This window comes from Emydura macquarii, unplaced genomic scaffold, assembly GCF_026122565.2.
Source record: "Emydura macquarii macquarii isolate MOO-44397 ecotype Brisbane River unplaced genomic scaffold, CSIRO-AGI_Emac_v2 contig_1483, whole genome shotgun sequence".
Lineage (NCBI taxonomy): Eukaryota > Metazoa > Chordata > Testudines > Chelidae > Emydura > Emydura macquarii.
Window position 1 is genome coordinate 18,427,158 of NW_027131620.1, and position 26,013 is coordinate 18,453,170.

Below are 26,013 nucleotides of genomic sequence, written 5' to 3' on the forward strand. Positions count from 1 at the left end.
GGAGGTCCCTGAGGACTGGAAAAAAGCAAATATAGTGCCCATCTTCAAAAAAGGGAGGAAAGAGGATCCGGGGAACTACAGACCGGTCAGCCTCACCTCAATCCCTGGAAAGATCATGGAGCAGGTCCTTAAGGAATCCATTTTAAGGCACTTGGAAGAGAGGAAGGTGATCAGGAACAGTCAACACGGATTCACCAAGGGAAAGTCATGCCTGACCAACCTGATTGCTTTCTATCATGAGGTGACTGGCTCTGTGGATGTAGGGAAGGCGGTGGATGTGATATACCTTGACTTTAGCAAAGCTTTTGATATGGTTTCTCACAGTATTCTTATCAGCAAGTTAAAGAAGTATGGGTTGGATGAAAGGACTATAAAATGGATAGTGAACTGGCTAGAGCATAGGGCTCAACGAGTAGTGATCAATGGCTCCATGTCTAGCTGGCAACCGGTCACAAGCGGAGTTCCCCAGGGGTCGGTCCTGGGGCCGGTTTTGTTCAACATCTTTATTAATGATCTGGAGGATGGGGTAGATTGCACCCTCAGCAAGTTTGCGGACGACACTAAGATGGGGGGAGTGGTAGATACCCTGCAAGGTAGGGATAGGATACAGAGTGACCTAAACAAACTGGAGGATTGGGCCAAAAGAAATCTAATGAGGTTCAACAAAGAAAAGTGCAGAGTCCTCCACTTAGGAAGAAAGAATCCCATGCACAGCTATAGACTGGGGACTGACGAGCTGGGCAGCAGCTCTGCAGAAAAGGACCTGGGGGTAACAGTGGATAAAAAGCTGGATATGAGTCAGCAGTGTGCCCTGGTTGGCAAGAAGGCCAATGGCATATTGGGCTGCATTAGGAGGGGCATTGCTAGCAGGTCACGGGAAGTGATTATTCCCCTCTATTCGGCATTGGTGAGGCCGCATTTAGAATATTGTGTCCAGTTTTGGGCCCCCCAATACAAAAAGGATGTGGACAAGTTGGAGAGAGTCCAGCGGAGGGCAACAAAAATGATTAGGGGGCTGGAGCACAGGACTTATGAGGAGAGGCTGAGGGAACTGGGCTTGTTTAGTCTGCAAAAGAGAAGAGTGAGGGGGGATTTGATAGCGGCCTTTAACTACCTGAAAGGGGGTTCTAGGGAGGATGGGGCTAGGCTGTTCTCGGTGGTGGCAGATGACAGAACAAGGAGCAACGGTCTCAAGTTGCAGGGAGGGAGGTCTAGGTTGGACATTAGGAAAAAGTTTTTTACTAGGAGGGTGGTGAAGCACTGGAATGGGTTACCTAGGGAGGTGGTGGAATCTCCATCCTTAGAGGTTTTTAAGCTGAGGCTTGACAAAGCCCTGGTTGGGATGATATAGCTGAGGTTAGTCCTGCTTTGAGCAGGGGGTTGGACTAGATGACCTCCTGAGGTCCCTTCCAACTCTAATATTCTATGATTCTATGATTCTATGATATAGCCATAGAATTATGACATGTATCCCATTTCCTTATAGCCCTCTGTATCCTGCTTTTGTTACTCAGTTGCACCCTTCCCTGCAGAGCTAGCCATATGAAAACACGAAAGTCAAACCACAAAACCCACCTAAGAGGATCATTACATAGTATAAGGCCTTATACTACTATAGCTAACCCCTGCCTTCCTATTCAGGAATACATCGTACTGTCTAAGCATATTTATACACTCATATTTGCACACACACTACAAGGTTGTGCCAGTGTAATTATTTCAGTGTAAAAGATCACACCCCTAAACAGATATATCGGTACAACATTTGAGCTTAGACCAGATAAATACAAGTTAAAGAACAGACTTGCTAAAACAATATAGTCTTGCTACAACAAACTTACACTTGGAATGCAGCAGGAATTTGTCAAATATCTTGGAGGAAAGAGGAGAAATTTAACACCTCATGTAGTAGGCACACATCAGTCAGTGCCCCACAGCCTACACCAACTCTGTTTCCTGTCTCTCCTTTTAGAGGATTTGTATAACAGTATCATCTCAGAGGGTTTTTGGGAAGTGGGAGAAGAATGATGGAAACGTTAAATGCAACAAAAGGAATCTGTCTCCTTAAACATTCTAGCAGTATTCCCTGGTTGAGATGCTTAGAAGAAAATGTGAGGGAGAGCTTTTTTTTATTGGGGGGAGGGGAGAGGAGAAAGTGCACCTGGCAGCAGCTGCTTATATGGAGATCAGATGGAAAGCCAGAAGTGGAAAATATTTCCAAAGGATGGCAGATGTGCACATACACAGTTTCCTTCTTCAAGTCACAGCAGCTTTGAGCTCTTTAACACTGCATTCTCCAGGCGCCATCTATGTACATCAACAATCCTCTCCCTTCCCTTCCAATGCCTTTTCCATCTCAACTTCAAATCACAAGCGGAGAAAGATGTTTTATTTAAAGCATCTCACTATTTCCCCTCTCTCATTTTCTCAGCTGTAATTAGCTTGTAGTACCATGGCTGGGAATTTTCTACTATTAAGCATCAGAACTAGTTGCAAACAGCACTTGGTATCACAACTGATGTCTGTTAGGCTTCAGTTGGAGTCTAAGTAATAGGCAGCTTTTATTATATAGAAATCTTAAACCAGTAGGGATAGTACAGAAGTTACACTGCCTGATGTACTGCAGTACTGTTAGAAAGCTGTGATTGCATTCAGACCGATATATTCTAGCAAAGGCCATGTTTTCAGCTGGCCTCCAGTTTTGCAGCCTCACTTTTAGAAGTGCACCACCACACAGCAGAATTGGATGCAAACCTGTATGGGGCCAAATTGTACAGCTGAGTTATCAGCTATGTAATGTGAAACTAATCTCATGCCTGCTGAAGTGAATGGGAGTCTTTTTATCAACTTCCACAGACAATGGATCTGACCCTGTAGCGAACACAGCATTGTGGGAATAAAATAGAAGGCCAGAGCTGTAAACATCAGTTGGAGAAAGAAGAAAATGAAACCCTGTGAGTGTGTAAGCTCTTTGGGACTGGGACCAGGCATAAGCATGCATATTTTAGGTGCTGTTGGAAAGTAATAATTTTACATCTAGAAGTCAGGTTTTCACCAGAGAGCAAACAGAGGTCAAATACAGGAAGGGATCCAACCCTTTCCAATTCCCCTTCCCACAAAGCAAACAAACAAGAACATTTTCAAATGCCTTTTTCTCTACATCTACACGTCCAACCAGATTTCCTCCCTGTTTTCCTTCCCTCTACCATTTAGATAATTGGCTTGGGGGACAACACATGAAATATGGAAAAGAAAACAAACCAACCAACAAAAAAAAACCCCAAAAAACAAAAAAAACCAAAGCTTTCCATTACCTGAATTTATCTTTGTATAAAAAGACAAGTAGCTCCTCTCACCATCCCAATTTTTGTTTTTGGCAAAACAAAAATCAAGAAATCACCATTGAGAATTGGGTCTATAATCCCTAGTACACCCTCAAAATTTGTTCAAAGGCAGCAGATAGCAAGAGACATTTTGTAACTAAAGTGAAGATGAAAGCTGGAGGAGGATTTTTCTGAAGCTCTCAGACACTTGTCACACTGACAATATGGATCAGTGCTGCCAATGCAGCGGAGGGGCAGGGGGTGGAGGGGGAGAGTACCAGTTTTCTGCTGACTTCAATTTACTGACAGCCTGCATTCCATACCCAAAAGCCTAAGACACATGGACGAACAATGTCTCCTTACTTCAAGAGTAAAAAATAAAAACAAAAACTGATCTCTGTTAAAGTCTTTGATACAAAAAGGCCCACTATTTTATCAAGTCTTTTTGTTTGGTACATTGAAAGCAAGTATTTCAAAGATCAATCATCATAGATTGGTTTACGGCATTTTACCTTAACGTAAGACCATAAGAATGGCCATACTGGGTCAAACTAACGGTCCATCTAGCCCAGTATCTGGTCTTCCGACAATGGCCAATGCCAGGTGCTTCAGAGAGAATGAACAGAACAGGTAATCATCAAATGATCCATCCTGTCGCCCATTCTCAGCTGCTGGCAAACAGCAATCCCTTCCTATCTGGCTAATAGATAGACATATCCTCCATGATGGACCTATTGATTGACCTATCCTCCATGAACTTATCTAGTTCTTTTTTTAACCCTGTTATAGTCTTGGCCTTAACAACATCCTCTGGCAAGAAGTTCCACAGGTTGACTGTGTGTTGTGTGAAGACATACTTCCCTTTGTTTGCTTTAAACCTGCTGCCTATTAATTTCATTTGGTGACCCCTAGTTTGTGTGTTATGAGGAGTAAACCACACTTCCTTATTTACTTTCTCCACACCAGTCATGATTTTATATACCTCTATCATATCCCTCCCCTCCTCCCCCCACCCCGAGTCGTCTCTTTTTCAAGCAGAAAAGTCCCAGGTTTATTAATCTCTCCTAATATGAAAAGTTCCAGAGGGGTAGCCGTGTTAGTCTGTATACAGCAAAAACAACGAGAGTCCTGCAGCATCTTAAAGACTAACAAATTTCTGTGGGCATAAGATGCATCTGACGAAGTGGGTTGCAGCCTACGAAAGCTTATGCCCGCAGAAATTTGTCAGTCTTTAAGGTGCTACAGGACTCTTGTTGTTTCTCCTAATATAGAAGCTTTCTCATACTTATAATAATTTTTGTTGCCCTTTTCTGTACCTTTTCCAATTCCAATATATCTTTTTTGAGATGAGGCGACCAGCTCTGCATGCAGTATTCAAGATCTGGGCACACTGTGGATTTATGACGAGGCAATATGATATTTTCTGTCTTATTATCTATTCCTTTCCTAATGATTCCCAACATTGTTAGCTTTTTTTGACTGCCATTTCCCATTGAGTGGATGTTTTTAGAGAACTATCCATGACTCCCAAGATCTCTTTCTTGAGTCGTAACAGCTAATTTAGTCTCCAACATTTTATATGGGTAGTTGGGATTATGTTTTTATCAACATTGAATTTCATATGCCATTTTGTTGCCCAGACACCCAATTTTGTAATATCCCTTTGTAACTCTTCACAGTCTGCTTTGGACAGAACTATCTGCAAATTTTGCCACCTCACTGTTTACCCCTTTTTCCAGATCATTTATGAGTATGTTCAACAGTACTGATCCCAGTACAGACTGCTGGGGGACACCATTATTTACCCAAACCATTCTGAAAAGTGACCATTTATTTCCATCCATTTTTCCCTATCTTTTAACCAGTTACTGATCCAGGAGAGGACCTTCCCTCTTACTCCAATGACAGCTTACTTTGCTTAAATCTCTATTTAATGTGTTCATTTCTCTCTCTTTTTTTGGGGGGGAGGGGGAAGGGGGAATACTGGATAAGACTTCTGAGTATTAAACAATACACTGATGTAGATCTATTTTTTGATAAGGTATTTGCTTAAGTAGGCTTTGCTGTATTTATTTATTTGTAAATGTGGTAAAAAACAAATAAAAACCCTGAAATGTACCAGAGTACTATTCTTTCCCAGTTTAGTACATCTGTAGTTGAGTGGTTAGGATATAAAACTGTCATCTTGTGAGTGGGACAGGATGAAACCAGAAAGTGAAATTAAGGAGTTCTGCATACTAGGTCAGCACACTTCTACCACGAGATCATGATTATCTATTTTAGGTATTTCTAAAGCACTTATCACTTGGCAGCTCAGAACCATGATCCGACCTCCACCTCACGCAAAGACGAGACATAGAAATTATTTTTCTGCATGGGAATGTTTTTGCCCTCAGAGGTTTATAAAACAACCTTGTTTAAGAGAGATAGAGCTTTCAAACTATTACAGACAGACACAGAATATAGCTCTGCTTCCTCTGCAACTGGGAATTGTTCCTAACTGCACACATTCAGTTATAAAAGTGTGCCTTTTGGAGAAGGGAGATTAGTTTATTATTGCTCCGCCATTTCAAAAAAAGGAATATATATTAATGTGTTATCCATGACACATTATTGAGGTGCCAAAATCAACTCCATAGTTAAGGCTGACTTGAGTTTTGCCCTTAAAGCAAATATTCAACCTCTTACCTATGAAAAATACAGCACATCCGCCAAAAGATTAGAGCACTTAGCTGAGTACAGAATGGGTTTTCTGAGAATTTATAAGAAATTCTATTAGTCTGAGTTAAATTTCTTAAAGGACTCATTTTTAATTTTAGCACCGGGTGTCAGCCCTTCTCTAGTCCCCAATGATCTTAATAATAGAGCAACACATTCTTCAAACTCCCCATGCATTAGCTAAACTGATTCAAACAGGTTCAAACTCCTCATTCTGACCTAAGAAGCTCTACAGCTCTGCTCGTTTCTCGCTACTCATCATTTTGCTTCTCAATCTCCTCCCAATCCTCTGACCTTTCTGCTCTGTCTCCTCCTCCCACACTTAGATTCATGCTTTCTGTTGTCTCCACACACTTGAAAGTCTCCTTACTTTTCATCCACCAACCACCCTCTTTTTTCAAATCTCTCTTTAAAACACACTAATATTTCCATGAATCTTCCCCCAATAGTTTTCCTCACCACTGATCTCTTTGTACCCCTTCTTCTAAATCGTTGTCCCATATTTTGAGCATAATTAATAGAAACAGGGATTATTATTTAATCCAGATTTTATATAGGCACAGTATAGTTAAGGAATTGCACTGGTGAATACGAATAAGAAAATTAGGGAAAGAAAAGTTTGCATAATGAAGTTAGTTGTTTCCACAAGTCAGTCATGTCTGCTTTAAAAAATAATTTTATTTGACAAAGCAAGCGGCTGTTATGCTGCACATGACTGAGTGTGGAGGGGGTACAGTGTGGTGTTTTCCACTGACCAAATATATTCACCATCAGGGATACAGTTTGAAAAGGCTGAAAATGCAATATGCACACACCCCTGCAACTTGCATGCACAAACTGGGGAAGTGAAGTACAAAAGGGAAGTTAGGTGCCTCAGAGCCCACTTGTGCACAGGAGAGGGAAGACAACAATATTAGGTAACCATTCATCAAAACAAGCAAGAATTTATTGTTCTCACTCAGATGTGGTGGGCTTTTCAAAAACACAAGCAGCAAATACAGCATGTGTGCCTGTTAAAGAACTCACTGATCTGGACACAAGAGCTGTGAAGTACTGTCCTCAGGACAAGTAAGTTATTTGGGCAAGAGTGCCTGAAGGCTTTAGACATAATGGGCCAGACTGTGATCCCTGTAGTCACAAGAGAGTCACAGTCCATATACCATGAATAGTCCCACTGACTTCAATAGACATGCTTATGGAGTACGATGCTATTCAACGTGAGTAAAGCTATTCAACGTGTGCATATCAATCTGACCCAATGTGAGCTTAATATTTCTATACCACAACAGAGCCAGCCCTCTAGAACCAATCACTACTAGTAATCACTTTCAGTGGGCTTGTCTTCACTTACCTCCGAGATTCGGCAGCAGTCGACCAGAGTTACGCAAGCTACGCAAAAAACTTGCGTAACTCCCATCGACTTCTCTGCTTCTCTTCTGCATGCCGTCTTCACTGCACTGCGCTGAGGGGAACCGCATTCCCATTGACGCAGCGCTATGCTACCTGTGGAGGTGGTCTTAATATGTCGATTTCTGGATCGACTGAGCGGGTCTTCACTGACCGTTCAGTCGATCCAGAGAAATTGATCTGACGGCGGCAAATTTGCCACCGTCAGTGAAGACATAGGTTATAATGGAGATACTGGCTATCCATTCCACTCCCTCAACTTCAAGCTGCCCAAATGTGATTTTTAAAAAAATATAAACAAAATAGTTATGAGTCATATGAGAGTTAAGAGCTGGTGAAAGATTTTTCTAGTTACAAAAATCTTTACCACTTTTCCCCTGTAGAAAGAAGTTCAAATCATAAATGAGTTTTGAAACTCCAAACATGGCAAAATTACATGCTAATGCATTTGAAGGGCACGTGCTTCGCTAGGTTTGCAAAAAAGGTAGTTTTACAATGAAGTGAAAAACATTTGGGAATGCGGAGCCAAGAATGCACACAAAGAAATTGTGTTAAGTAGTAAGGTGAGACGTTACAGACTGATACAATGCCAATATATGAGCAATGAGCAGAACATGAAGTAGTGTGTCCAAGGCTTTTTACAATCTTTCTGTGGAAGCTGGTAAACGTTGTAAGCTATTTGGCTTGCAAATATCTTTAAAAATCACTCTGAATCACAAGAAGATTAAGTAGTAAGATATATACTATAAAAAAGTAAACAAACGAATGTAAAACTATGGAACACTGACATTATACAGTTTAAATAAAAATAATCACAAGAAGATCAAGTAGTAAGTTGGCAACATTAACCTGGCCACAACATGCATAAGTACCTGATATTTCTGAAATTTTAAGATGCATAATTTAATGTTATTTTAAAAAAACCGCACACAACATATAGTATCAAAGGGACTAAGCTAAAGTTTCAACAGTTTGGTGGTTACTAGTCATTTCCTCAACTGATTTTAATTATACTAATGTACATTAACACAGGCCTCCATTTTTAAGATTACACAAATTCAGGTGCACATGTAAAAATGCATGCACTTATCTATGAGCATGCTTTTAAATACTTAAAAATAGCAATACTGTGCATATTAATCGCCACATTAACTCTTTATATGAAGCCTTGACTGTGGATTGAGCAAAGGTTTTGGCAACAGTGGACCTCACCTATTGCTGTGCTTAGACTTTTCCCGGTCTTTTTCCTTGTCTTTCTTGTGCTCTTTGTGCCGGTGTTCTCGGTCTTTGTGTTTATCTTTGTGTTTGTGAGAATCTGTAAGCATAAGAGGAAAAGAGTTAAGAAATAAAATCGGGCGTGAACTGTGTCTCACGTCATGAGCTCCCTCATGCAGCTTTGTATTTATCTTGCTGTTCACAATTGGTGTCAATACAACAGAGGAACAAAAGCTTAGAATTGAAAGGTCTAATAATACTAACTAATAACAATACTAAATTGACACATCATTGTGTTGGGACAAATTAACTCAAGATAGCAGTACGTATAGAGAGCCTTTGCTCCAACAATTTTGAAATGCTTTATAAACATTAAGTCAGAACTAAGTCTGGCCTCCTGGATCGAACGGTTAGGCCACACTGCCTCTAGCAGTATTTAATATCAGAGAAAAGACCTTTAAGGAATTGCAGTTTACTACCCTTATCCACATGGTGAGTGGGTTGACTGGCATAGAACAAGGCAAAAGCAGCCCACAATGGAAGGCTGCGAACCTTCTCACTCAGTTTTCTGCAGCAGAAAACAGCTCTCCTTTTAAAGCCCAAACACCAGATACATGCAACTGCCTTCAAGAATAGATTAGTCAAGAAAGTGCCTCTGACAGCTCTTCATAATATGCATGTATTAGGTCTTAGGTGGACACCCAGCTATGTAGATCAGGGCTAGTCTAAACATTTAGCCACATTAAAGTATTAAAGAAGTTTAGCCACATTAAAGTATTCTATCATTTTTAGGGCCGTCAAATAATTAAAAAAAAATCAATCACGTGATTAAAAAGATCAATCGTGCTGTTTAACTAGAATAGAAAACCTTTCAGTTAAATATTTTTGGATGTTTGCTACATTTTCAAAAATATAGATTTCAATTACAACACAATATGAAGTGGTGCTCACTTTATATTTATGTTTTACTACAAATATTTGCACTACAAAAAAAAAAAACCAAAAGAAATAGTATTTCAATTCACCTCATACAAGTACTGTAGTGCAATCTCTATCAAAGGAACTTACAAATGTAGAATTATGTAAAAAAATAACTACACAAAAATAAAAATGTAAAACTTTAGAGCCTACAAGTCCTCTCAATGCTTTCTAGTTCAGCCAATCACGAAGACAAAAAAGTTTGTTTACATTTACAAGAGATAATGCTGCCCGCTTCTTGTTTACACTGTCACCTGAAAGTGAAAACAGGCATTCATTCACATGGTTCTGTTGTAGATGGTACTGCAGGATATTTACGTTCCAGATACGCTAATCATCATATGCCCCTTCATGCTTCGACCACCATGTTGCCTTTTGTCACAGGATCTCAGAACTCGTCACAATTAATTAATCCTCACAACAAACCTGTAAAGCAGCTATTATATTCAATTTAAAGATGGGGTCACTGAAGCACAACAATTTATAATTTTTTCATAATTACATAGAAAGTCTATTGCATACAACGTAGGCCTCCTGGCTCCTAATCTTGTTTTTTAGATCCAAGATCATTCTTCTTCTTGTTCAAACCTGGCTCAAAGACCCTCAAAACATTCATTTAGTTTTAGCACAATGATATTAACAAAAATAACACACCAATAAAAGTTCAACTTAACCCGCTGTTCCATGTACCTTCAAGTACTGTTCCGAGACTCCTATACTAAAGAGGCATAAAATAATGTGTAACATTCCAACCTCCCATTTGGCTTCTGCCTCTTTCCTTACTTCTGTTCATTCAAAGTCCCTTCCTAACACTTCTCAACCCAAGGTCTTATCGAATACATAAAACTGCATTAACAACAATTTTATAGCTCAACCAAGGAAGACCTAATGTATGGCATTTTGGGTCACAGAGTGCGAGGAAATTTCTGGATTTTAGTGCTGCAACTTTAACCATGTAAGAGTTTTTGGCCACATAAGCAGCAAAGTGTTCTGAAGTCCCAGCATGTTGGAGCCTTACAGCAATCTTTCAGCAAATACCAGACAAGTACCATTTACAGTCTCCAAACGGCCAAGCAGTGATTTCTTGTTGTAAAAAAAATATAACACACATTTCAATGGCAATACGTGCCAATCATGCAATTCTTCAGTTCACTCACTAGCTGGAAGCCCAAGCAGTTTGGAAACAACCACGATTTTATTCCACAGAACCTTTACTCAGCGATTCCTAAAGCAAGGGCTGAAGTAAACCACTATCCATTTACATTTGACAAATGGGCTAAAATCACTAGAAAAAATATCACAGCATGCATAGAACTGTGCAAGTTCACTTATTTTATACTGCATTTGATTTTCAAAGAAGGCACACATGGATGTGGCGTCAAACTTTTTATATCAACTGGTTGCCAATTCCTCAATTCTGAAGTTGGAAAATTCTTGTGTGTGGTTGTGCTATTGAAACTATTCACTCTTTACTCAGAGCGCAGCAAGATTTTTTTTTTTTTTTTTTTTTTTTTTTTTGAGGGGGAGTGAGGGGGAAAGGAACTGTTCTTCAATTTCAGACCAGGACTCCCTTCCAAGCAAGTGCATTTGCTTTCCGTTTTAAACTGACATTTATTATTGGCAAGCTCTTGCTGGAATTATTGGCAGGGCCACAACCAGTAAACACCTGAGTCAAGCTTAGACAGGAACTCTCTCTGTGTAATTTAGAATTAACTCAGTGACAGATCATGTGAAGCAAATGCCACAAAACACACACACTGGAGAAGATGGGATTTTGTTATAATGGTTTATTGTAAAGAGAACTCCATCCACCTCTTCCACCCCGGTGGGCAGGAAGTCAAAGCAATGCTCCTCAAAAAGAAAGAAGTAGCTATAGTCCTAACTCCCTCTCTTGTTCCTCGGGAGCTAGTCTGCAGATGGATGTGAGGAGACGATTGGCTGATTTTCAAGCACAGCAGCAGGGGGTACAACAGCAGCAGCATCTCTGGCCAGTGGGACTAATTCTACCTCGGTCCCCCACTTCTGCCACTTCCTGGTGCTAAGGGGCGTGGAGGGGGAGCTCTAGTAGGAAACCCAGAATACTGCCATGTGACAGAGATCAGCTGGTGGATGGAACCAAGCGGGGAGCAGGCGGCTGTCTGTTTTCTAGGGATTAAGGGAAACAAAGGGCAAGAGAGCTTTAGCCAAACTCACCCAGAGATGGAGAGGTACACGCCTACAGAAGTGGAACAGGGGATTATTTAGGATGGAATACACTCATGTTGGAGGTTCAGTACTAAATGAAGAGGACAGGCACACAGAGTAGCTTCGACTCTTAGGATAGCATTCACTAAGTGTCAGAATTTATGTATTTGCACCTAGATACAAACGATGAATTATCTTCACAAGCAATTCGATTAGGATGGGGACTGGCCCCCAAAATAATCTTATGAAAGAATATTTCACTGAAGCATGAATTCCATCAAAAGACAAAATCAAGTCTCTCAAATTCACTCATGTTAAAAAAAAAAAAAAAAAAAAAAAAAAAGCTAGACGGTGGGAGTCTGGATTACTCAGTAGTGGTGGGATAAGGGAGCCTTTTGCATGTAGGTCATAAAGTCAACGCAGCTTCAGCTTAGCAGCATCTAGAAGTCATTATGGATGGCTATTCGTTAGTTTGCCTGAAGTGAATTCAGTCATCTCATTCCAGTTCAGGTACCCTCATCACAGAACCAGTGTAGGCAGAAAGGGCATGGGAATTGAATTCTCCTCATTTCTAGATATGATTTCCCACCAACTCTACCTAGTTGAGGGAAACATACACAACTGCTGAATGTGGACAGAGTGGTTTTAGACTCCAGTCCTTTTAATTCTGGCACCCACTGTTCAGTCACTTACCAGCACAGGAAAAAGATACTTTCCAAAATAGCTTGTATAAAAATTGTCCATGATTCACAATGGTGTTAGGGATTTTTTGCTTGGTTTTTTTCCCATTTATTTATTGCCAGGGAGAGGTAGGGAAGGCTGGTATACTATGATATAGCATTATTCTAAGAATGACTTGAAGAAAGTGAATTCTGGTGCAGCTGCTGAAAGGATCCTGGGAGGTTAGATTGAAAACTTTCACCACATACACGTTATAGCTCAAGTAACTGTGGCAGCGTAGCCTTTTGAAACAGTCGTATCCCTGGCAAAAAAAGACAAACTACTTTATCTTAATAGGCATCAGATTAAAAGGGTTTACTGTAGCAGAAAGTTGGACATATACAGATTACGTAAGAAAGAAAACCCAGACCATAGCATTTAGCAGCTATTCAAGATCTTTAAAGTGAACAAAGTGACTTAGTTACAGAGGGAGATTATCTACCAGCTTAACTGTGTAATCCCATTCATAAACTTTGCTCTGGGGAGGTTCTGGTTGGTTTTTAGATGTTGTTAAGAAGTGTATCTTACAAGGAAGGGATTCAGACAACTTCTTACAAGTACAACACTGAGAAGGAGCAGAAAGGCAGTGGGTGTGGCAGAACCTCTTCCCCTCCCCCCCCAAAACATCATCAGTAAACATGTACTGTTTAAATGGTTCCACTCCAGCCCTGAAATTTATTATGACTGGCATAACTGAGGAGTGATTTTGAGATGCGCGGCCATGGCAGCATCATCTTCTTCAGAAGTTAGGCATCTACCTTTATATCTGGGGTCGAGAACGTCCGCAAGGAAATGAGATGAAGTTAGTGCTTGATCCATTCACTTCTTTATTGCCTGCAGTTTAACTTTCTGGTGAGGTATTTTTTTCTTCAATATCTCTTGAAGTGCCTTCCAAATTTCAAAAGCATCAGCAATGCAACAGCAATTTCTCTGATATACTGAGCATATCCTCTACATTCATTCCTCTTTAATCCAATGTTAGATACTTTGGATGAGATACTTCCACCTATTTTATCACGTTTTTCTTCACAACGTTTTATGAGAATAGGCCAGTTCTTAATAAATTGTTCAAAAAACAATCAACCACATAATTCCATCAAACATCTTGAGGGAGAATTAGTTTGGATCCTCCTCCTCAGTGAAGCTGAAGCAAAATGGTTCTTACGGAAGTATTTTGTGACTTCAACAACATTTTCTTTTATTCCTGGAGAAGACATACTGAAGTCTTTGGCTAACAGATGCATTAAATGGGCACTGCAGCCATATGTTATTAAGGAGCATCCTTCCGTTTCTTCTTCTAAGTATCTTCTCATCTTTGCCACGTTTGCAGCATTGTCTGTGATAAAACTGCGCACTTGACAGTTGAATTTTTGTTCAACAAAATTTTGAGCAACAATCCTATCCAGCCTGTGTCTTTGCACATGTGACACTTCTCTGCTGTGAAACAGAAACTGAAACAGAAACTAAAAGCCCAGAACTTTCAAGAAGCAAGAGCTGGTAGTTAGGCTGGACAGACTAGAACCATTAATTCATTCTTATGAGACTGTAAGTGTAGATTTAGCATGTTTATGATGAGATTTAATTGTAACTTATTTTTTAAACGAGAGGAATTTAGTATTTTATTAATGATTTTTAGAAAAATACAAAAAATCCTATTTTTATTTAAAAAATCATTGATTTTTATCCACCCTGCTTTAGAAAGGTGTTGTAAGGGTTTAGCTCATTAAATGTTTGCAATCCCCTGATGAAAGGTACCACAGAAGTGCAAAAAGTATTATAATTCATGAAACAGCCATACTATATGTCCATTTTAAGAGAGATTTTGATTCACCTTAAATTATCTGGGGATAGTTCTCTGGATTTTAAATGAGGAACCATGCCAATTTCTGCTCCATTAAAAACACTGTGGCAGATAGAAACCATGTTTGCTCAACAAGAAGAAAAACTAGACAGAAGGAAGTGGATTTTCAAGCACTACTAGGTCCCAAGAAAGAAAGTAGCTTTAGTCCTGTTGAAGCAAATTTGCTAGCCTCCTACTTGTTAAATTAGAATCAACATGCTTAAAAGGTTATTTCTTTCAAGAGTAGCCTGAAGTGTGACCCTTAACTAATTGAGTTCAAGAGTATCCCTGAAATGAGCACTACTCCAGACTACCTCTAGCCCACAGTTTATAAAAATCACATCCATATGCAAGGATCAGGGAGGAACTGGTTGATCTCAATGAAATGGGCAGCCGCTAACTGTTTTTAAAAGCCTATTAGAGTCTTTTGCCATCTAATATTAAAAAAACAATACAGATCTATCCAGACCCATTTTATTTCAGGTCATCTCCAGTTCAGATTGGTTAGTTTAAGGGAGGTCTGTTATACTCCAAATTATGGTTGGGATAGACACCTCACTTCTCCCTTCCCCAAACTGGATCACAAGATGGAAGATTTCCACTTCACAGTGCAATACTTAAATACAGAAACCCCCATGGAAGAGCTAGCAAGACTCAGAATCCATATAATGCTAATGACCGACATTTCTTTTGAAACTCAAATCATCCATTTTCTAGACTCACTAGCAGAGAAAGAGTACAAGAAGAAACCACTGATAAAAATTTCAGGATAAACAAGGTAGATTGACAGGATAACCAAAATAGGAAATTTCTAAATTAATAAGCAGCATGACACTGCTCCCAAATGTGCAGCATAGACACAGCCTAAGCATTATGTTATAAAGATAAAGAACCTAGATGCATTATGTTATTTTTACACAAAGTCCTTCATTTTCAGTTTTTTCCCCCGATTTCTGCCAAAAAATTCCCAGATTTTAAAAAAGCTATTATTTGGGCTTTACCAATTTTCACCCAAATTTTAGATCGCTCCAGTACATGAAAATATCCATTATCTTAAGAAAATCCAATTATAATAATAAATTAGACTAAATGCAAATCCGACGCTGTCTGTTAAAGTAAGGCAATGTAGTGGATGACAAACACACATGCACATGTGTATGTCACTGATGGAGCCTAAAAAAAGAAGTGCTGGAACTCCTCAGACCTGGCTGCCCTGTCCAGAAGGAAAAGGCAGCTCAGTAACCTGGGCAGCCATTTCTCCTTCTTAAGCGGGCCCAGAAGTGGAAGAGGCAGTGCGAGGATGGTGCCCTGGCCCCCTCCACCTCCAGGTCTGCTCCAAAAGGACAGATGGCCCCTCAGTAATGTGGCTTGCTCAGGTCATCAAGCAACTATCTTTCCTTCCACAGCAAGAAAGAGGATCAGAAGTACTTTAATTTTTCTTTATTTGTTGCTGTTTTGTCTGTTCTCCCACCTCCCAATATTTACCCAGAAAACTGTGAAGTCAATTTTTCCCACTGATTTTCACCTGTTCATTTTTGGTATTTATTTTGTTTAAAATTTCCTGACAATTTATTGGTGTTTATTACAAAAATTAAGGGTCTTGTTTATACAGCATTTTAAAACGTGAAGGAGAGTTTACCAAGCCATATTAACTTCTCCTACATTCTATAGGAACCCTCAGCTGAGGGCAGCTGTTTTTCAGTAACATGGTCATAAGAAGAAAATTGAAGCATTCGATAAATGTTCAACAAAACAGTTAAAGCAAAGTTATTTCTGCACACTCAACTCAGTCTGCAAAGTAAGTTTGGTTACCCAAAGGTTTATTCACATCTTGGATGCAAATCATGTTCTACAATTTAATACAGACTGGTTTAACTGGACAGAAATAAAGAAACAGCAGAGATCACTAACACCCAGTTTTTGCGAGACTGACGTCTCCAGGATACCAAAGGTTGAAGTCAACCTGAACTCAGATTACATTATTGTTGGCATTTTAATAATCTGAACAATCCTGTAACAGGTAGGAGGCAGGTATTTTAGCAAGAGGCATTGGGAAAGCAATCACTCCATACAGAGGAAGGCTGATCAGTGGTTCGGTCACTAGCCCAAGGCTTAGGAGACCTGGGTTCAAGTACCTGCTCTACCAGAGACTTCTGTGTGACCTTGGACAAGCCACTTAAGTCTTTCAGTGCTCCATCTGTAAAATTATATAAAAATACCTCCCTACTTCACAGGGATATCGTGAAGAGAGACGCATTAAAGATTGTGAGGTGTTCAAGTAATACAGGAATGAGTCCCTAAGAATTTAAGATCAATAAGGTCAGGATTCCCTTAAGGAAACTAAGTTTACATTAGGAGATATCTGAGCAAAATGTACAGAGAGGCAAATGGCTAATTATTAAGACTGAACACAGTTGCAATATGTTCAAGTTAGATGTGTAAAAATGCTTGCACATATTTCTGAAAGATGGGGCTTGTTTGTATATACTTATTTCATGCTGTTTCTAAGCTATTCAGCTGCTAATTCATAAAACTGCAAATAATTCTCTTTCACAAGAAGACATTATGGAGAAGAAAAGGGAAAAGAAACATTTAAGTATGAATATAGGAATGTTTGTGATTACTTTACAGCTGGGAAGAGGTTATTACACTAGCCTTTCAGAATTTCGGATCTTTTTTCACATGCCAGTTGGGTCACAATTGAGAGGTATCATCAACTAGCTTTCAACGCAACGTTTATATTTAAAAAAACCCAAAAGATTTTATAAAATCCAATATGAATAGAAATATGTTTTCACAGATTGAGAATGTAAAACATTCCTCTGCAGTTATGTAAATGAGAGCCAGAGGATGAAACTAATCAGTTTATTTTCATTGTCCCAGCTGAATAAAAATGGCATAAATTGCAAAAAGCAATTAAGACTTTTTTTTTTTTTTTTTTTATAAAGTCTGACTCTAGGGCTATTTGTCCAGATGATAAGACTACATCACAATATAGTATGAATGAAAGCTTAAGTATTTATATACACTCCCCCTACCACGCACATTAGTACTCATTTAAAGAACTCTCTTTCCCTTCCTTTCCAGCCTATAGGAGAAATAGCTTGATTAGGATTTTTTCCAGTTGGCATGCGTTTGTGTCTAAGTGAGCATGCTGTGTATTTTTGTGAGAAAAGTTATGTATTGTGTGTAGCTCATGAAAAAGAAAGCTAAATTCAATCAATGCTTTTGCCTTTAGTTATAAAAGCAGAGAGCATTTTGACTGCTCATCCTGCATATGTAAATTCAATAGTCCTCCGCTCAGTAGAAACCCAGGACTAGAACATTCATGTTACCTCAGGAATAAGGTGTAACCAAAAAACAAAACAAAACCCAAGCAACAAAAAACCCCACACAATATAGGAGCTCTCAACTAGAATATACCAGAGGGGATAGGTCAGAAATGGAGGCGTGATGACAGAACTGAGGGTGGAAGCTTATACTCTGTTCCACAGGGGTCTTGCTTTCTCAAGCACTGAATCCCCATCTCTCCCAACTAGTTATTTTTCAGGGCCAATAAAAACAAAAAAACAAAAAAATGCTAAATAGGATAGAAAAGTGGGAAATTAGGACCAGCTCTAGCCCATCATAGCAACCAATAACCCATTTCAAAATTAGGTCTGTGTCTACTTGAACACCCTGGCCCAGTGGGAATCCAGTGCACAACAGCAATAAGCAGCCACATAATTCAAACTTGTTTTCTACAGTTAACACTCTTGTTTTAAAAGCCTTATTCCCAGCCACAAAAACCAGAATTGTATTGTATTGCATTTCATACGGGTAACATACGTATACAGGGTTAATTAGGAGGTTGCACATGCCCAGAAGTCCTCCAACAATGTTGCAAGAGAAAAGGGAGCATATACTGAGTGAGACAAAGCTTTGAGAAAAACCCGGTTGCACAAAAAAACCCCAAACAAACAAGGTAGGTCTCTGGGGGCATTTTTTTTTTTAAATCCACAAAGTGTCAAATCTTTACCAGAATCTCCAATACCTTCCCTCACCCCTTCAGTTATATTCCTCACTGCTGCGCCAAATGCAGCTAACAAGCACAGCAAGAACAATCATACCTACTGAAAAACCAAGGGCCAGGCAGTGGTTTATGTAGGGTGACACAGGAGTGGAATTATAGTTTAAATGTTGAAGAAAAATAGAACTGAGGGATTAGTGGGACAATGTGAAAGACACTTATTGAACTCTGACTTAGACTATCAGGCCAGTCAGACTCTGCAATGATCCCTTAATAGGAAGCCAAAGCTTTAGCAAAGAACCTTTATTTTACTGTACATTGACAAAATTGTCACCAGCATGGATTGGGCTTTCTTCTTCATACAGCTTGAGCAGAGAAGGGGGAGACACACACAAACAAGCAAATAGGAATACAAAGGAACAGCCATAAGTCATTCTGAGTCACACACTCAGCAAGAATGACAAGCAATAATTACAAGTACTTCCTCATCTATGTAAATTCTGCTCTTCAGTTTTCCAGAAGTGTTCCCCATGCAGAAGCTATTGCAACATCACAGCCATGTTTAGACTTCAGAGCAATCAGCCAACTGCAGGAGATAATGTGTCCCTTACTTCATCATAATCAAAAGAAAAATGGCCCAGTTAACTCTTCAGCTCCTGGATGACTGTGTAAAGTCCCTAATTTTTTTAAATCAGATCTCTTGCCCAAAACTTTTGCAAGCCAACTGCAGCTAAACTGTCACTAAACAACAAGGATTTCTTCTTGGCCACACGTCTAAGATCTAATGTAGTATCTGCTGGCACAACCTATATCAGGGACTATTACTATTTATGGACCACTGAGTACTTGGCACTGCACAAATGTAGTGAGAGGAAGTCAGAACTTTATGGACTGTCTCCTACCCTTGCAGAGGCATAAACTGAACCTAATGGGAGTTTTCCGTCTCTATCCATTGTAATGTAACTGACCGCATACATTAGAAAGGTCAGAAACAGCACATTTCCTAGCATACAGTCACATTTCCAAAACAGGTTGAAAATCTGAAGAAAGTTTTGGTTTTAATGCTACTGCAGCCAACAGGAAAACTGCTGTATTGTCAGAAATAATTGTACTGCAACAGTGTTTGTATTAAAACTAGAAAAATATTTTCATTTGCTGACTGTACAGAATAAATATCTTAAACCACTAAAATTTTTGGACACACCAAAAAGATGTTTGTAATTAATTAAGCCCCCTGTCTGCAGCATGGCCACGCTTGCATCTCAACAGCACTTTGAACAGTGCTTGTATTCATACCAATGCAACACAAGGACATGACAGCCAGGTACATCTGGATACCTCGGGCTTGATACAGAACAGGGTCTCCTCTAAATAAGAACTTCACTGAGGAACAAGGAAACACAGGGTGAAATCCAGAGCCCAATGAAGTCAGTGGCAAAACTGACTTCATTAGGATCAGAATTTCATGCATGATGTATTCAGGGGAGCCTCAAGGCTGAAACATATGCATCATTCTCAGTGAAGAGGTTATAGTGGTACACGATTATATTTTAATATCCCTCTACAGAGAGGTTGTAGTAGGCATAACTTGGCCTCAGGCATTACTGATCTCCTATATGCTTTGCTCAAGAGGTGCAATGAGATGCACTACTGTGTACGGTTTATAGCTTCAATGCTGAGCAGTATCTGAGAATGAATTGTGGCTAGGAGCTCAGGGTGGGCTTAGTACCAATTCCATTTTTTTTTTTTTTAATTCTTTTCACAGGTCACTCCTGCTCTCCACCAGAAATAAAAGCTTACACTTTGATCTTGCAATCAAACCCACAAGTGCAGATCCTTGCATCCATGCAGAAACCTGCTGATGTCATCAACACTTGCAGATCTGTTTGGAGGATTGGGGCCAAAGTTTATCTAAATTTGTTCCAGAAGAGCTTGAAAAAATTGAAAGGTGCATAAGGAACTGGTTAAAGGGGAGACTACAACGGGTCATACTGAAAGGTGAACTGTCAGTCTGGAGAGAGGTTACTAGTGGAGCTCCTCAGGGATCGGTCTTGGTACCAATCTTATTTAACCTTTTTATTACAGACCTTGGCACAAAAAGTGGAAATGTGCGAATAAAGTTTGTGGATGAAAACGTTGGGAAGTATGGCCAATACAGAGAAAGATCAGGATATCATACAGGAAGACCTGGATGACCTTGTAAACTGGAGTAATAGAAATAGGATGAAATTTAATAGTGGAAAGTGCAATAGGGACTAATAAGAATTTTTGCTATAAACTGGGGATGCATCAGTTGGAAATTACAGAGGAGGAAAAGGACCTGGGAGTATTGGTTGATCACTGGATGACTATGAGCCGCCAATGCGATGTGGCCATGAAAAAAGCTAATGCAGTCCTTGGATGCATCAGATGAGATATTTCCAGTAGAGATAGGGAGGTGTTAGTACCGTTATACAAGGTGCTGGTGAGACCTTATCTGGAATACTATGTGCAGTTCTGGTCCCCCATGTTTAAGAAAGATGAATTCAAACTGGAACAGGTGCAGAGAAGGGCTACTAGGATGATCCACGGAATGGTAAACCTGCCTCATGAAAGGAGACTCGAAGAGCTTGGCTTGTTTAGCCTAACCAAAAGGCGGCTGAGGGGAGATATGATTGCTCTCTATAACTACATCAGAGGGATAAATACCAGAGTGGGAGAGGAATTATTTAAGTTCAGCGCCAATGTGGACACAAGAACTAATGGATATAAACTGGTCATCAGGAAGTTTAGACTTGAAATTAGACATAGGTTTCTAACCATCAGAGGAGTGAAATTCTAGAATAACCTTCCAAGGGGAGCAGTGGCTGGCTTCAAAACTGAGAGGATTGTATGATGGAACCACCTATTTTGACAATTGACTGATCTTTGACTACTGGTGGTAGATATGCCAATGGCCTGTGAAGGGATGTTAGATGGGTGGGTTCCGAGTTATTACAGATAATTCTTTCTTGGGTGTCTGGCTGGTGAGTCTTGCCCACATGCTCAGCGTTTAACTGATTGCCATATTTGGGGTTAGGAACTAATTTTCCCCCAGGGCAGATTGGCAAAGGCTCTGGGGGTTTTTCGCCTTTCTCTGCAGCATGGGGCATGGCTCATTTGCTGGTGAATTCTCTGTACCTTAAAGTCTTTAAACCTTAATTTGAGGACTTTAATAACTCGGTCATAGGTCAGGGGTCTATACAGGAGTGGATGGGTGAGGTTCTGTGGCTGTGTTGTGCAGGAGATCAGACTAGATGATCATATTGGTCCCTTCTGACCCTAGAGTCTATGAGTTAGCCCTATTAAGTTATCACACTCAGGGTGGTCTTCACTACAGAGTTAACTCAGGTTTTTACTTGAGTACCACTTTACTTGTTCTTATGTTCTTACTGCCCCTACCCAGAGTCCCATCCACAAACAAAAAAGCCCCTCTTACGTGGTGGTGCTTTACACCTGAGTTAGCTGTCCCATGAAGGGGTAGAAGCTAACCCGGCGTGCCACCAACACTTGATCTGCTAACCTGACAACTATGCCGTGTGGCTACTCTCATTCCAGCTAGGTCACCTCAAGTGTCAATCATCTGAGTCAACTTTGCAGTGAAGACATACCCTTCTAAGAGGAAAGAAACGCAGTCCACTATTTTCTCCACTACTGGGCATTGTAAAACAGGAACTCCATTTTATATCTCAGCCCCTACAGAGCGTCTCCAAGCAAAGTGCACCAAACAGTAAGGTAGAGTAGTGGTTCAATGCTGACTGAGAAGAGTGTGCATCGCTTTCTGTAGCAGCTGTAATTTCTTTTTGATGAGGGAAGGGAGAATGAAGGGGGAAGACGTACTCAGTAGACTTGGACCACCTTTGCTTTGGAGTTCTGTGCTGTTATTGTAGGTGTTAAATCTTAAGCAACAACAAGCATAGCTCTTAGATCTCAAGGAACCACTGGAGTAAGCCCTAGCAATAAGGGTCCTTTGTTATTCTCTTCTGGAGGAATGTGAAGAGAAAAGCAATCAACTGAAATAGCTTGTGTACCAGCAAATATTTGTAAGATGGAGGAGAAAGAAAATAGCTCTTTCCACATAGGTATTCAGAGACTGAGATGGGAAAGGGTTATAAGGGGTCATTTTGTAATTATGATGGTTAGGCCTGTTGTCCTTGCACTCAAACCACGCAGTGAGCAGTTAGTGAAAGCAGTCAGTTTTTAAACAACTTGTTTGTGAATTTTAAGTGTTAGGACACTTGTAGCTTTGAGAGGCTGCTTTATGATGATCTTTATATAAATCAAAATTAAGCGCATATGTATTTTAATATTTTCACATCCATTTAATGCTCAGGAAAGATGACAGTTTGAAAGCTTTAGACACTGAAGTCATTTTACTTGTTTTGTACCTAGACATACATCAGAGGAAGGAGCAGCACAAACTTCTCCTCCACTGCCCTGCCAATATGCTTCTGACCAGACTGGATGGGACCACTTTTAAGAGCTGAAAACATACCTTCTATGTTCTCTCCTGAAGGCAGGAAGTCATACCTCAACCATTAAGAGTAGCAGACTGCTGTTCATTCAACATCAGAGGAGAAATCTCTGTAAACGGCTTCACTGATTTCTGAAACTCCAGAAGTCAGATTATCTTAATATGCTAGTAAAGTGGCGATGTATTTCCGTTATAACATTCTAAAGTTTTACAGAAGTGTACCTATTTTTGTTTTAAATCTCAGATCTGCTTTACAGATAGCAACTGACATATGCTTCCTGTATTCCATTCTTTGGGAGATAAGAGTTGCCTCAAATTAGTTTTACTTCTTAACTTCAAATCACTGTTTTGGAACAAATACCATCAAATATTAAGGGGCCAGGAAGAAGTAGATTGTGTGGTGTGGTACTGGTACAATAAAAAAGGAATTTTTATATATTCTTAGAATATCAGTAAGCGAAAAATTATTTTTGTTATACACTTTTAAGACTGTTAGCTTAACACCCCATCCCAAAACCTGCCCAGTGGGATAGATAAAGTTCTCGCTGAAAGAGAGACTTCAAGTGGGAGGCTGGATAACAAGGTAGGTCAGAACACTAACTTTTTCACTTCCGGGGATTTGAGTTCATTCCCCTTTGTTCATAAATGGGAGAATCTTCTGAGCTAAACCTAGTTTCTAAAGGACATTTGTCTACACCACATACTTTGGGATGTCTAATCTATATAGCTTTTATACCGTGCTCATTACCATAGCATCTCAGTGCCTGACTCTGCAGCATTTGAGCTTCTTGTCTCTGCTCAAGAAAAATATCAATTGACTGGAGTAGCAAGTCAAGGCTGAGATGCAGGCTTTGTCTTCACTACAAAAAATGGCATTTTCTACCTCAGGATAGCTATCTTAATATAAAATGCATTTTCTTGAAGTGAAAGCATAGCTGAGTGAAGGAAGATGACAGTTTGCTAAAGCTAAGCAATATTAATTTTCCTAAGAAAAAAGGATTAACGCACCAAAATTAAAAGCAAAAAGAGAAAAGTGTATTTATGTTAAACAAGGCTGTATTTATTACAGCCAAGAATTTCTTAATGGTAGCTCTCTCAATGAGCTATATGCATCTCAAACTCAGTCCTGTCATACAAAATTAATTTTGAATCAGAAATTATGCAGAAACGTCAAGAGCTTATTGCATTGCCTGACATCCCCTCCCATTTTATCATCTGACTCAGAGTAAATAAACAAGGAAACGTTTGACAATCAATTTCCAGATTGATGCCCTTTAGAAACACCAACCTGCTTTCAGCAACTTTTTTTCAATTAATAGCAGATAGAGCTTCATTGCAAATTGAGATTCAGACCACAAGATTTAGAAGATTACATAGAATTACTGCTAATAGCAGCAGCAGCACTGTTCCACAATGTGATGTTCTGATTTTTCAACTAGCCTCCAGGCCCTGTCCCGTGCCCCCCTCTCACTCCCCCCCCCCCCCCATATGTTTTAAACTGCTCAGTCTTCAGTTTGCAGAACCAGTTCCTGATAAGTGCCACATTCAAATTCCTGAGATGCACTTTGACTTGGGAACATGGAATCAGAGAAAGAATCAAGAGAAACCTAAAAATCACACAGAAGTATTGATCCATTTTAAAGTCTCCAAACATGACACAGATATCCTTGGGTGAGTTGGTCTGAATCTTTAATCTGCTTCAGAGTGAAGACTAGCAAAAAAAGGTTTCTGAGGCTCTGCAGTAGTTAGGAACACAATGGATTATAATACAGATTATATTGGTTTGCTACCAACTATATGTAACTCAAAGTTATTCAATGGTTTCTGTATTTGAAAAGAGTGAAAACTTCCTTAATGTAGTTGAATAGACACCATTTCCAGAGCTGTACTGAGATTAAGCAGTGATGCTAGTGCACAAAAGAAAGATGTTCTAGCATGAAAAGGCACTACAAAAACTGTACTTACTAAATAAAACCAGCGTGCTTATTTCAGCTCCGTTCAAACGCTAAACACATTTATCAAGTGCAAATTGCTAGAGACTTCTCCTTCCCACATTCATCACCCCAAGTATTATAATGATCATTAAAAGTGAGATCCAAGAAGTTCTTTCCCATCCTCCCAAAATGTTAAGACTAGCAGAGACAACTCACGAAGACATCCTGGGATTGGATATGGAGAGGCTAACCTAGGGCTTCCTTTCTTTGGTTACAGCTAAAGCAGTTGGCTCCTGGGCACTGGAATACCTCTCTCTAACTTTCTCTAGAATCAATGTAAAGAGAAATGCAACAAGATGAAGAAAATCCTGTATTTACAGAAGCGTTTTTAAAAAGCTAGTCCTGAATTTAGCAGAGAATGGGATAATTTAGTTTGTCTTGAACACAATTTCACAAAGATCGATTTCTCAAGAACAAGAGATCATTTTACAAGAACAAGTTCAGCTAATTTATTCTCTCTAAAGCAATTTATGTGAAACACAAGCCCTATTTGGATAATATCTAGTCTACATCAAGACCTTGTAAATGTTCTTCCTTAGTGGCTGATGATTATTATCCTTTGTCATTCTAACAAAGTAGAGAGATGAGCTATGGGCAAAGTCCAAGAACAGAATAATTCATGGCTGATCCAATCCATTCTGTGGATACTGAAAGTAACTCATTCTATCTCACAAAACATGATTATTGGGCAACAAAATGGCAGATGACATTCAATGTATAAGTGCAAACTAATGACATTGGAAAATATAATCCCAACAATACATACAAACTGATGGGGTCTAAATTAGCTGTTACCACTCAAGAAAGATCTTAAGAGTCATCGTTTATAGTCCTTTGAAAACATCTGCTGAATATGCAGCAGCAGTCAAAAAAGCTAACAGAATATTAGAAAAAGAATAGATAATAAGACAGAAAATATCATAATGCCACTATATAAATCCATGGTATGGTAATACCTTGAATATTACATATAGTACTCATTGTCCCATCTAAAATAAAAGATATATTAGAATTGGAAAAGGTACAGAGAGTTGCAACAAAAATGATTAGGGGGTACAGAGGCTTCCATTTGAGGAGAAATTAAAAAAACCGGGACTGTTAAGTTAAAAGAGATGACTAACGGGATATGATAG

General features: G+C 39.5%; 1 protein-coding gene across 1 annotated transcript in view; it reads right to left on the reverse strand.

The window, feature by feature from the left end:
* The window catches only part of TOP1 (DNA topoisomerase I), an 84,056-nt gene that overhangs the window by 42,685 nt on the left and 15,358 nt on the right, over positions 1 to 26,013 (reverse strand). Inside the window, exon 3 of the mRNA XM_067554400.1 lies at positions 8,661 to 8,763. Coding sequence (XP_067410501.1) covers positions 8,661 to 8,763 — 103 coding nt within the window. The remainder of the gene's footprint in view (positions 1 to 8,660; positions 8,764 to 26,013) is intronic.